General features: G+C 42.4%; 1 protein-coding gene across 1 annotated transcript; it reads left to right on the forward strand.

Moving 5' to 3' along the window:
• Window positions 1-1,469: 1,469 nt before the first annotated feature.
• On the forward strand, window positions 1,470-13,920 carry LOC310993739 (G1/S-specific cyclin-E2-like). Its single transcript, XM_083982187.1, has 12 exons — window positions 1,470-1,705; window positions 2,537-2,564; window positions 3,143-3,194; window positions 3,306-3,356; window positions 3,498-3,604; window positions 4,911-5,046; window positions 8,300-8,446; window positions 10,046-10,141; window positions 11,443-11,577; window positions 11,694-11,805; window positions 12,650-12,804; window positions 13,675-13,920. The coding sequence occupies exons 2-12, from the start codon at window positions 2,551-2,553 to the stop codon at window positions 13,711-13,713; spliced, it is 1,044 nt and encodes a 347-aa protein (XP_083838313.1). The 5' UTR covers window positions 1,470-1,705; window positions 2,537-2,550; the 3' UTR covers window positions 13,714-13,920.
• Window positions 13,921-14,103: the final 183 nt, after the last annotated feature.

Raw genomic sequence — 14,103 nt, forward strand, 5'->3', positions numbered from 1 at the left:
ATTATATATAATGTCATTAATAACATCTGGACCTTCATGTTCAACCTGCAATATTATTTATTTCTATATTATAGTCACTTACACTGAAATATTTTATGTATATAGTTTATACCTGCAGTACTGGTTATACCACTGTCACTTACTTTGTAATATTTGTACATCATGGTCACCTTACATTATGATATTTTTTTATTTCATGCATACCTGCTGTATTAGTATATTTATATTCATATCTATATTTATATCATTGTCACTTACGTTGCAATATTTTTTATTTTCTTTCTTAACTTGGCTGATGTAACAACTAAATTTCCCCGTTGTAGGATGAATAAAGTACATCTAATCTAATCTAATGTTGGGAAACATGTTTTAGAGACCATGACTGGACAGCTGAATAAATGAAATCTGGAATATACATAATAATAATATTATAAATGATAATAATATTCAAGTGTGTGTAAAGAGAGAGATGTTGAGTTGTCATTTATTGTTTGTTACATTTATTGTTATTAATATTATTTATCATTATCATAAATCTTATATGATATTATTATAAATATATGTAAATGTTTTATGTTTTAGGCTATACACTGCAAAAACTCAAAATCTTTCCAAGAATATTTGTCTTATTTCTTGTCAAAATGTCTAATTTCTAGTCCAAACGAATCTCTTTCCACTTAAAATAAGACTCATCACCTAAAAGTTTACTTGTTTTTAGATCATTTTCACTTCTTTCAAACTAATTTTCATTTGAAATAAGTAGAAAAATCTGCCAGTGAAAGCAAGTTTTTTGTATTTGTAATAAGAAAGAAAAACTTGATCCGCTATCAGATTTTTCTACTTATTTTAAGTGAAAATCTGCTTGAAAGAAGTAAAAAAGTGTCTAAAAACAAGGTACTTTTTAATGTGATGAGTCTTATTTGAAGAATAATGAGATTTATTTTGACTAGAAATGACATTTTGACTAGAAATAAGACAAATATTCTTGGTAAGATTTTGAGTTTTTGCAGTGTAGCCTATGTATTAACTGTTTGTGAGAATATTTTCACATGAACATGAAGTTTAACGCTTCTCCACATGAACAGTTAATAAGTTAATAACTTTGGGCTCTTACTGTGATGACAGCTCTCTCCGCTTTGTTTACATCCGGCTGCAGGAGCACGCGCTCAACTCAACTCCGTCTCCTATTGGCTGTCGCGTCTCTGAGGCTCCGCCCACCGCCGGCAACCCGGAAACCCGACAAAATAAAAGCCGAACAGAAGAAAAAAGAGGGGGAAAAGTAGAATTTAATGTAAAAAGAGATGTTATTTATGAACATTATCGGGAAAACAACAACAGTTATTGACGCATGACACGAAGATATGATGAAAACAGAGGAAATAAAACAGATAAAACCGATAAAAACCTCAATTTCCTGGTTCAGTCCCGCGCATGCGCAGTGAGTCTCCGGGTGTTGGCGCCAGCGGCGACCGGAGGGAAGTTTGACCTGAAGGAGGGAAACAAAACAAACCAAACCGGGTCATATGATGTCGGACTGAACTCCGGTTCCCTGGTCCCGGTTCTTCGTCTCTACCGGTTCTGACCCGGTGGTCGGTGACGTCAGAGCCGCTGCTGCACGAGCCCCTCCGGCCACCGGAAGCTGCTGCTGCTTCTTTTTCTCCTTCTCTCTGCGGCGGGAAATCACCGACCGAGCTCCGGTGTCACGGTGAGGAGAGCTGCTGACGTCAGCTTCAAGTAGTTGTTACTGTTGTTTATGAGTTATATGCATATGCATGAGTAAATTAGAGTAACTAGTGTTAATTAAGTGCATATTATTATTATTATTATTAGTAGTAGTAGTATGTGTTGATAATGATGAGGCTGTGTGTGTGTGTGTGTGTGTGTGTGTGTGTGTGTGTGTGTGTGTGTGTGTGTGTGTGTGGCTCATGGATCTATTATAAGACCGATAATAATAAATAGATAATATAATACATCCATGGTGAAGCTGCAGGAAGTTTATCTCTGGTCCTTTGACTACAAATGTGGATCAGCAGCAGATTGTATTTGTAACATGTATGTTGTCAATTTAACCAGAGAAACAAACTTGACTTTGTTTTTTTTCCCAATATGATACATTTAGCAGCATAGCAACTCCTTGCAGCTTTATGTTTAGTTCAGCTTCACGCCAGTTTTAGAGTTAAACAGCCTCCAAAAGTTAAAGAACAACACCCACAGCAGCAGAAAAGCAACAGAGATGTACAGTAGAGGATTTTGAAATTTTCATTAACTGTGTGTGTGGTGAAAAACATAAAAGATTCATGCACGAGTAAAAACCTGCAGACAGGAACCAGACTCAGACTGAGCTGCAGCATCGGGAGCGCTGAAGGTTTTGTTTTATTTTATTTTATAGTTTTTACGTGGGTTATTGATCGTATATTGGTGCGTGTGGTCGCTTCGTGCACCAGCTGCAGCTTCATGTGGTTTCATGTCTCAGTGTTTTGAGCTGCAGCAGCTGCAGCTTCACCTCTAACTTCTGCTTTTCTTTCCTCTCACACAGAAGCAGCTGCAGCCATGACCAGACAGAGGTAAACACTTCCTCCTCCTCCTCCTCCTCCTCCTCCTCCTCCTCCTCCTCCATCACTGTGTTACCTCCTCCAGCTCAGAATTAAAGGACAATTCTGGGCAAATTCAACTCGGGGCTGTATTTTCCTAACATTTTAGGTCTAAAAGAAGGAATCTGCAGATTTTTACATGTGTTGTTGTGATGTTTACATCCCTCAAAGCCACAGACAGCGTCAGATGGAGACTCAAACATGCACCCAGAAGTTTATTTACTCCAAGCAAGTCAAGAGTTGATATTCCTGTGTTTATGACACAAACGGGAGCTTCCGACTGCACGTGAACACACCGAGCACGGCAACTTGGGTCTCGACTCTGCGAGACTTTGAATTAGATCTAGTTTTACAAACATGTCGGCTTGCTTGAAGTAAATAATAAACTTCTGGGTGCATGTTTGAGTCGCCATGCGCGATGCAGGGACAGACACAACTACCGCAAAACAGGAGCAATTAAACTGAAAATCTACAGATTCCTTCTTTTAGACCTAAAATGTTAGGAAAATACAGCGTTGTCCTTTAATTAACTCAGTGTCGTGTCTCTGCAGCGGTCGCCTCCACAGGAGATCAGAGAACGGTCCGGGGCAGAAGGCGTCGAAGGTAGAGATGATAATAATAATGATAATAATAATATAATATAATATAATATTGTTATAATAAACCATGTGATGTGACCTGACTGGAGCGTCTCTGTCTCGTGTCGTCTTGCAGCAGAGCAACAGGAAGAAGACTCCGCCGCTGTCCAAGCTGCAGTGTGAGAAGGTGATTATTCATTTCCTCTTCTGCTGTTTTCACTGTGTTTGATCAGTTTGTGCGTCGCTGCAGCCGAGTCACAGACGACTGAACAGAACCACAGAGAGCGACATGAATAAATACAACCGAGTGTGTTTTCCTTTCTCTCAGAACCAGCTGGTCCCTGAAGGCATCGCGGCGCCCGGCGTCCTCGCTGAGAGTCCAGAGAAAACAGACCCGGTCTCTGTGACCCGACCATCTCCTCTGCCTCAGCTCAGGTAACCCCTAGCAACCATAGATCTGTATAAGAAGACGCCACACGGCCGCCATCTTGGCTCAGTCCGCTCGCCCCCTCAGAGCTTCAGAGCCTCTGGTTCATGTTCTACTGTTATGAACGACAGAAATACAGTTAACCCTCCTGTTGAAAGAAAGAAAGAAAGAAAGAAAGAAAGAAAGAAAGAAAGAAAGAAAGAAAGAAAGAAAGAAAGAAAGAAAGAAAGAAAGAAAGAAATATTGTGGAAGGGAACAGATTGGGTCAAGAAAGGAAGAAGAAAGAAGGAGGGAGACAGGAAGGGAGGAAAGAAGACAGATTGGTTCAGGGAAGGAAGAAGGAACGACCAAGGGAAAGAAAGGAGGAAGGAAGTGAAAAGTATGGTGGAAAGAAAGAAGGATGGAGAAATAGAGGAACAAGGAAAGGAAAGGATAGGAAGGAGAAAGGAGCAAGAGAGGAAAGAAAGGAGAGAGAGAGGAGGAGGAGGGAGGAAAGGAGGATGGATGGAGGGAGAGAAGGAAAGGAGGAAAGAAGGACCAGTCAAAACAGAGTCAGTTTGACCCAGGGGGACAACAGGAGGGTTATCCCTCCTGTTGTCCCCCTGGGTCAAAACTGACCTAATCTGTTCCCTTCCTCCATCCTCCCTTCTTTCCTTCCTTCCTCTCTTCCTTCTTTCTACAATCCTTTTCCCCTTTCTTCCTTCCCTACATCCTTCCTTCTTCTTCCCTCCTCTCTTGATCCAATTGACCCTCCTTTTCTTTCCTTCCTTCTTTCCTCCCTCCCTCCCTTCATCCTTCCTTCCTCCCTTCCTTCTTTCCCTTCATCCTTCCTTCCTTCCTCCCTTCCTTCTTTCCCTTCATCCTTCCTTCCTTCCTCCCTTCCTTCTTTCCCTTCATCCTTCCTTCCTCCCTTCCTTCTTTCCCTTCATCCTTCCTTCCTTCCTTCCTTCCTTCCTTCCTTCCTTCCTTCTTTCCCTTCATCCTTCCTGCCTTCCTTCCTTCTTTCCCTTCATCCTTCCTTCCTCCCTTCCTTCTTTCCCTTCATCCTCCCTGCCTTCCTTCCTTCTTTCCCTTCATCCTTCCTTCCTCCCTTCCTTCTTTCCCTTCATCCTCCTTGCCTTCCTTCCTTCCTTGACCCATGAGCGTTAAAATCATGAATAGTTTTCATCATGTACTTTTTTCTGAAAGTTACATGATGCAAATAGTTACAGTAATATATTGGCTGGTCCCTTCCTGTGTGTGTGTGTGTGTGTGTGTGTGTGTGTGTGTGTGTGTGTGTGTGTGTGTGTGTGTGTGTGTGTGTGTGTGTTGCAGCTGGGGCTCGGAGGAGGCCGTGTGGCGCCACCTGCTGGACAAGGAGCAGAGCTACAGACACGACAAGAGCTTCCTGCTGCAGCACCCGGGGCTGGAGGCCAGGATGAGGTCGGTCCTGCTGGACTGGCTCATAGAGGCAGGTGTATGACATCATCATCACCATGACGACGGGTTCCTCTTTTCATTCTCTGTGTCATAATCAGGGATGCAAACAGCGCGCCGAAAAGCGAAACTCGCTTTTTTCATGACCAATTAGGTGACTTGTGTGAATCATTCAGATCCGAAGAGTTTTTGTTTTGAGGGGGGGGGGTCTCAGCGTCTCAGCTGGGGTCAGTAAAATGTTTTTCTAACAGGCTGACAGTGACAATCACGTGAAACTGAGGCGAACTCATTCATGGTTTCTGATCATACTGATAACTGCCGACCTCCAATGTTGACGCGCGACGTGCGCGCTCGTTACCCAAAGCGGCGCGTATCCGCGTGCAGTCGGTACATTACTGTGTCAGGCAGGTGTCTCCCACGGAGCTCTGCCCCGTTTCAGAGGTGAAGGAGAGACGTCGCCTCCGCGATGTAGAATGTGTTCAATTAAAGTGAAACTAACACATTATATAGGCTATGTCCATTACACACTTTTAGGTCTTAAAATGTCTTAAATTTGTTGAATTATTGTTTTTTTCAAGTCTTAAATAATTTTAGACAGGTCTTAAATTTTCTTATGCCCACCATGGGCGAGCATTTCACTCGCATTTGCCCCTAAAAAAAAAAGACATGTGTGAACCGGGAAAATCACAAAAAAGAAAGAGCACAACCTGCGATTGGTCCAAAACTACAAATCCCACAATTCTCTGGCCTTAACAATAACAGTAGTTAGTGTAAGTAAGGGAGAGTGGAGCTGTAGGTGAAAAGAGGAAACAACGCACGTCTGGTCCTGTTCTATGTTGTTCGTTCACACCGTCACCGTTTATTCGTTACGTCCGCGGTGTAAAAGGCCGTGACGCAAAGACGCGATTAGGCGCGAGACGCGGTATACGCGACTTTTTTTTTTTTGCGACGCTACACGCGATTCTTTTTGTGCGACGGGACCTTCGCGTCTTCGTCCTTTTCATCGTGTTTGGCGGGAAGACCCGCAAGGGGCTTCCCGCCAAACACGAGGAACGCTTTTTTTTTCGCTCGAGTTTTTACGCGCGACCAAACGCGAGATACGCGAGAAATACGATTTATCGCTCGTTTTGACTCGTGTCAAAAAAAAAATTCACGAGCCCGCCAACAACTTTTTTTTTTTTTTTTTTCAAAGGAGGTTCAACTGGACTTAGTTATTTGTCTAGGAAGACGTTTCACCTCTCATCCATGAGGCTTCATCAGTTCATGTAGCATCTGACCAGGCTGGGACTGGTTCAACTAACTGGTGTGGAGACTCAGTATAAGTCCAGTTGCTTTCGATTTAACCTCCTTTGAAATACTATGACCTGGACAAATGAGAATATGCACAGGCCTACAACAACATTTCTGCTCTCACCAACCATGGTTGAGGTCACAACGCTGCTGTAGCTGCTCTGGAAGTCCGAGACACTGAGGCCAAACGCCGCCGTCGCTTCTGATCCATGACGGCGAGTTCCGGGCTGATGAGCTACAGAGACTGAGCAGCGCGTCGCTGTGTCGGACTGTTTGTTTGGATTTAATGAAGAAGCTGCACAGAGTCAGGTGAGCAGAAGCTGCCCCCCCCCCCCCCCCCTCACCGTGGAGCCGCTGCTGTCTCACAGCCACCACCGACCCCTAGAATAAAACACCACCGACCCCTAGAATAAAACACCACTAAGCCGTGGACGGTCGCTGCGTGGATAAAATGCTGACGACCAAAACAGCCGCCACCAGGTCACTGACTGGAGAGTTTTAAAGTCGGCACATGAACGCAGCTCAGACCGGCCGGTGCCTCAGCGCGGTGATCAGCAGGACGCTATAGCCTACCCAGTACCGGCCAGCTCAGTACAGAGGGGGGGGACGATAACGTGACGCACAGTATACTGTTATGAGACACATTATGCATCCCAAATGTCTTTTTTTTTAGAGGATTTTTTTTTTTTTACCAAGAATGCGCCCAAAAAAATCATGATCCAGGGGCCAAAATTCGAAACAAATATATATTTTTTTAATCATAATTCTCATTATTCTCCTGATGTCGGTTTAATGTAAACAGATTGCGCTGATATGCGTCATGTGACAGCGGGGCAGTGCTGCAGCTGCTGTGCTGTGATGGACCTGATCAGACTGCTGGTGGTCCACAGTCAATCAGTCCCAGATCCTCCACCGTCAGCAGATCCCCCGGAAGCCCCCAAGTTGCACCTTTTCGTCGGCTTATTATTTGCGGATTATTTTTTTTATAGCCTATATAACGTCACTGCAACATGCGGCTCTCAGTGCTTGTCGGTGTTGTGTCTATAAATTGTGAAATAACTTTTCCTCGATAGAAATATGAGACGTGGTCGACAGGTTTCATTCATCCATGTTTTGGCAGACAATACAAATAACCAATGATAATGAGATTTCCACCGCGCCGAACCAATCATGTGGCTGGAATAGAGCCAGTCAACAGTAACATGTGCATGTGTTTGGGTTGCTGCAGATGTGCACATCAGCTGACATCGCCGGTAAAAGAGAGAGAGAGAGAGAGAGAGAGAGAGAGAGAGAGAGAGAGAGAGAGAGAGAGAGAGAGAGAGAGAGAATGAGTGTTGTCTCGAAAAAAAAAACAGTAAAGGAGAACTTGGACAAGTGACTGACAAGACGCGTGGTGCGTAATGGGGACACCAGGCAGCTGGAGCGGACCGCGGTCACGGTGCGGCCGCTCTGCTGCTGCTCACCTCAGTGTGTGCGACAACTCATTCATGGTTGTCTCTGATTATACTGGTAACAGCCTTCCTATTCACCTCCAATGTAGACGCGACGTGCGCGCTCGTTACCCAAAGCGGCGCGTATCCGCGTGCATTCGGTGCGACGGCGCCGCCGTTTCCCCCCCCCGTGCATGTCCGTTGCTGTGTCAGGCAGGTGTCTCCCACGGAGCTCTGCCCCGTTTCAGAGGTGAAGGAGAGACGTCGCCTCCGCGATGTAGAATGTGTTCAATTAAAGTGAAACTAACACATTATATAGACCTATATGTCCATTACACACTGAATGGGATGTTAAATCCCATGTCTTTATTTCTTCTGTTTATTTTAATAGTAATAATTATGACTAACATTCAGTGAAGACCTAAAAATCAGTATTTTCAAAATTGAAATATTGCAATGGTTTTTATTTTTTTAAAGCATTTTTAATAGAAATGTTGCCCCCCCCCCCCCCCCCCCCTTTGCATCCCTGCATAATAACAACAACAACCATGATGTCACCATTGCCAGGTGAGCGAGGCGTACTCCCTGCAGCGCCAGACCTTCTACCTGGCTCAGGATTACTTCGACCGCTTCATGTGGACTCGCAGCGGCGTGGAGAAGAGCGTCCTGCAGCTCATCGGCATCACCTGTCTGTTCATCGCCGCCAAGATGGAGGTGAGGACGCCGGGGTCAGAGGTCCAACCAGGGACGGGTCATCTGATCTGAACCTGCATATATTTATTGGTTTGTTGTGTTAATGCAACAACATCCAACAATTTATGGAAATAATAATAATACGGAAAAGAATGAAGCTAGTGGAAGACAAATAATAAAAGTAAACCAATAAAATTAAACAGGATTAATCAAACTGCACTTTAATTCAATTAGTCAACAAATTACTGTGCAATGAATATTAAATGAAAAAAGAGAAAGAAATATCTTCCAAATGCTGTAAAATTCAGAATAACGACAATAATCAGTCAGTTTCTCAAGAGCCAATTCACCATTCAGTCTACGATTCGGTTTGATTCGATTGAACGATGCATCACATCTTCAGTTTTCTATGTTCCCTCACATGGCTTCTTCGTTAATTAACATAAATAGTCAGATAAATATATTCAACTTTTTATTCACATAAGATAAAATAGAAAACATGATTTTAAATGCATTTCCACAAAGCAGCAGCTTCCTCGGAGTTTGAGAGCACAAAGAAAAAGAAAAGGCCCAGGCTGCTTAAAGGTGCACTTGTTAATTTCTCAATTTTTCTTTTGAATTTAAATAAAAATCAATAATGTGACGTAACTGCATCGATTCAGAATCGTCTCATTAAGAATCTCGATGACGTTCAGCGCCTCCACATCGACCCATTGACTTTAAATCTTAGGAGCGCAAGTAGAAAACGTAGCCGCACAAACTGTAAATATTGTTCACATTTCTCTCTTTATTCACCTTTTCATTCATGCTAAAACATATTAAACTAACTGAAAATTCAACCACACATAAGTGCTACTGGACATATAATCAATTTTAGGCATTTTATGACTTTTATTTAATATTTAATCCTTATCTCCTATATAAGTGCATTGCATTCTTTCATGACGGTATTGAAACTGATACCGTTGCTATTTTTAAACAGCTGCAGTAATATACGGTATTACCGTAATACCGCCCAAGCCTAAGATAAATAATATATTAAACCTTTTATTCACATAAGATAGAATAGAAAATATGATTTCCATAAAGTAGCAGCTTAATTGGAGTTTGAGAGCACAAAGAAAAAGAAAAGGCCCAGGCTGCTTAAAGGTGCACTTGTTAATTTCTCAATTTTTTGGGGGAAAATCAATAATGTGACGTAACTGCATCGATTCAGAATCGTCCCATTAAGAATCTCGATGCATCTTTGAAAAGATGACATTCAGCAGCCTCTACATCGACCCGCTGACTCTAAATCTTAGGAGCACAAGTAGAAAACGTAGGCGCACAAACCGTTAATATTGACTTGGAAAGCAAATTTCACATTTCTTTCATTATTCACCTTTTCATTCATGATTCTCACTAAGTGTTAGAAGGAAAATAGCAGATTAACTGGTGGTTGCACATGCGCAAGTAAATGAACAATTTATTGCACCGTCTCAATTTTCAGGACAAAATGCCTCAATTCAGAGTCTAGTTTAGTCTGGACCCCTGCTCTCTGATCAATAATCAGTAATAATAAAGTGTTTTCTTTGTGTGGGGATGAAATCTGACAGAGTTGAGTTGTGTGTTTTCCTACAGGAGGCCACGCCCCCGAAGCTCTCCCAGATGGCCTACGTGACGGCGGGGACGTACTACGAGGACGAGATCCTTCAGATGGAGCTCATCATCCTGAAGGTAAAAACACTGCATTCACTGAGTCATTGGTTTGTTTTTCGTGGTAATTTTTTTCTGACTTAACAAGATTTTTAACCGCTGCAGTCAAACCTCCACTTCATCACGGATCTATTACATCTTAGATCCATGAGACACATTGTTAAGGATTTTTATTCAAACTCCACTTTGGTTCAGGTTCCACCGTTGCTTTATTTTCCAGACTCGAACACATAGAAGCATCAACAAACTTTTCCCGGGACAAGCTACACACGACAAGTCAGGGAGCGTATAACAAACATCCTTCAAAATAAAAGTACTACTCTTAACACAATGAGTAAAGGCGCTTTCTTTTACATTGCTTAACATACATTACATCCATGGATATGCACCACAAAAAAATACAGTCTTATTGTCACTGTGTTCCCAGTAAATTCAGATTTATATTGAAAGGAAACGACCTGTTATTACAGAACTCCTCCTCAGAGAGAGTCACTCAGAACAGTCTGATGGAGCACCTTTATTTTGAAATCAGTCCTCTAGTTACTTGCAGGTGGGAGATTCTCGCGGGATTTTGAAATCTCGAAGCTAAATCAGAAAAAAAGTACCACGAAAAACAGAAAAAAATTATTCCAAAAAATAAATTACTCAGAAAAACAGGATTTTTTAAAATTATTAGTCAAGTGAATGTAATACACTTCCGTACAGAACCATCAGAGGATCGATCGATAATCAATAACAGAGCTGTAACAAAACTCAGTACCTGAGGATGAAAGACTATGCACATTATGTAATTTAAATGTAATTGAGGATGAACTGCATTTTGTGTTTCATTGTCCGTTATATGACGAAGCCAGAACAGGCAGTTTCTGTTTCAGAAAATGCAAAATGTGAAACCTGAGTTGTTTTGGGTTGATGATGATGAGGTAAAGTTGGAATGGTTCTTCAGAAAAGAAGTCTTTACTATAGCTACTTTCATAAAAAGTGCCTGGTCAAAAAGAAAAAGTGAATTATTTATGTGAACTCCATGTGGTTTCTGTTTTTGTTTGGTTTTATCTGTGCTCTGATGATTTTGTTTGGTGTCTAAATATGATGATAATGTGTCTTGTAACTAAGCCCTTATAGGCTGGGCGCCTTAATTGGTGCACGACACGTAAATAAATATAAATTCATTCATTCAAATTCATTCATAAATTCATGTAGTGTGTGTGTGTGTGTGTGTGTGTGTGTGTGTGTGTGTGTGTGTGTGTGTGTGTGTGTGTGTGTGTGTGTGTGTGTGTGTGTGTGTGTGTGTGTGTGTGTGTGTGTGTGTCTGTGTGTTTTAGTCTCTGCGGTGGAGCCTCTGTCCTGAAACCTCCGTGTCGTGGCTGAAGCTCTACCTGCAGGTGGCGTCGCTGAGCGCGGCGTCGGAGCTGCTGGAGCCGCGGTTTCCTCACGACGTCTTCGTCCAGACGACTCGGGTCGGTTCAGAGTCCAGAGCAGCTCCTCCTCTCCTCTCGCCTGCTGCTGCTTCCAGATGTTTTTTCCAGATGTGTTTTTGTGTCTCACTCACATCGTCTCGTCCTGTGTCTCTCAGCTCTTGGACGTCTGCGTCCTTCACATCGACTCTCTGGACTTCCCGTACCGAGTGTTGGCCGCTGCCGTTCTCTGTCACTTCCTGCAGCAGGAAACAGTGGAGCAGGTCTCAGGTCAGATTCAAACCACACGGACCCAGATCACAAACTCCTTAGTGTAAATACGTATATAATTAAAGGGATAGTTCAACATTTTGTCAAATTGTTCCCATTGCCATAATCCCTATAGTCATAGCAGTAGGTTCGTTACCTTTAATTGTCGGTGCAAGATTTTTTTAGAACGGTGGAGCAGAGCCGTGAGCTGCTCAGAGCTACGCTACGGAGGCTCATTATGGGATTTCTTTGGTTTCCCTCATCAAACTCATCAAATACACAATCCAACAACTCCACAACGCTCTGGTGGACAAGTTGTGACCTGCACATTCACCACGCTATGAGATAATAACACAACGTTACCACACAGAGTTGTTTTAGAGGTAAATGCAGAGACTGCTTGATGAAAAACTGTCCCTGAAGGCAACGTGCATCAGCGGTTTTGCATGAATTTACCTCTAAAACAACTCTGTCTGGTAACGTTGTGTTATTATCTCATAGCGTGGTGAATGTGCAGGTCACAACTTGTCCACCAGAGCGTTGTGGAGTTGTTGGATTGTGTATTTATTTGATGAGTTTGACGATCTCTTTTAATTTAATTTATCCCTTTAATGCATCATCACCGTTACTGTTGCTCAAATCTCCCTCTTTTCAATTCCATCATTACATCATTATCATTATTAGTTCAGGTTAGTCGTGGCACAATCATTAGAAAATATCCCTCCAAAAAAAACTAAAACTAAAACCCAGGAAGCTCTTTTCCTTCCAGGTATTAAATTCACTATAGCAGCACTAACCACCAGGTGAGTCGACTGACCTGTCTCTCTCTCCGTCTCTCCATCTGTCTCTCTCTCCGTCTGTCCAGGTCTGTCCTCCGACGTCCTGCAGCCGTGTCTCACCTGGACTTCTCCCTTCGCCGAGTCTCTGCGTCGCGGCGGTCGAGCCTCGTTCAGAGATTTCTCCAGAGTGCGAGAAGACGGATTCGACCTGCAGACGCACACGGACTACCTGAGCCTGCTGGTGAGGTCACTGCTGCTGCTGCTGCTCTGATTGGTCAGGGGGAGGTCAGAGGTCACATGGAGCCGACCTCACTGTCTGAAGAGCCCAGAGCAATTGATATATATCTATATAGATGATATATATATCTATATATCAATCAATCGCTCTGGAAGAACCTCATGTGGGCTGAAGTTTATTAACAATGACACTGATATATATTAGATATTACCCAAAGGATTCGATCAGGCCTCTAATGGAGCCGTAACATCAAACCTCCATTACGGTTATTAGAGTTTAAAATGTTCACTAGTTTTTATTTAGTGTTTCAGTTTGCTTTTTTATTTTTAGTTTAGTTTCAGTGAGTTCAACAAGTGATGAATCCGTTTTAGTTTAGTTTTTATTTAGTCTTAGTTGTAGTTGTTTTCATTTAGTTGTAGTTTTTATTTAACTTAGTTGTAGTTTTTATTGAGTCTTAGTTGTAGTTTTTATTGAGTCTTAGTTGTAGTTTTTATTGAGTCTTAGTTGTAGTTTTTATTGAGTCTTAGTTGTAGTTTTTATTTAGTCTTAATTGTAGTTTTATTTAGTCTTAGTTTTCCAGGTTTTAGGAGAAAGCCTCTGTCAGACCTCTGAGGATGAACTTGTTCCCTTTTAGTTGCATCCATCCCATAATGTTCCCATCAGTCCTCATCAGGTTCCATTCACTCTTATCTACTGTAGCTGTGGGTCGAACTCCAAGTCGTCCCATATTATTGAGCTGTGGCGTTTTCTTCCTGCAGCTTTAGACATCGACAAGACAACTACAACTAAGCTGCTGTTATCTGATGAAACTTTCCTCTACTGCTGCTTTAGTTTTATATTTTATATTTTATTTCACTTACTTTGATCTTTCAGGATGACATCAGCAAACAGGAAGTGAGCGGCCGGCCCTGACCAAGGAGGAGGAGTGGTTGTCGTTGTTGGAAACGGAGCGAATCATCGTGGGATCATGAGTCTGAAGTCGACTGAACGATTCGCTGCTTCGACTCAGGAAAAATGTTTTTTTTTTTAAATCAAATTGTGGTGTGATTTTAAAGCTGTTGTTGGATTTTATAAGATGAAATAAGTTGAAACGCTTTTTTAAAAAACGGCTTCAGGTTAAAAGTTGAATCTGTAAATGTGATGATGATGATGATGAGGAGGAGGAGGAGATGTTCTTCATCACTGAGTCTCAGGGCAACAACAAAATGTACAAATGAACTGTATTTATTATTTAGATGTTTATTTTCTACTACAAAATAAAAGCTCTCCCCCCTCCCTCCGCCCCCCCATGTGTGACACTGA

This window comes from Trachurus trachurus (assembly GCF_905171665.1).
Source record: "Trachurus trachurus genome assembly, chromosome: 11".
NCBI classification, from domain to species: Eukaryota; Metazoa; Chordata; class Actinopteri; order Carangiformes; family Carangidae; genus Trachurus; species Trachurus trachurus.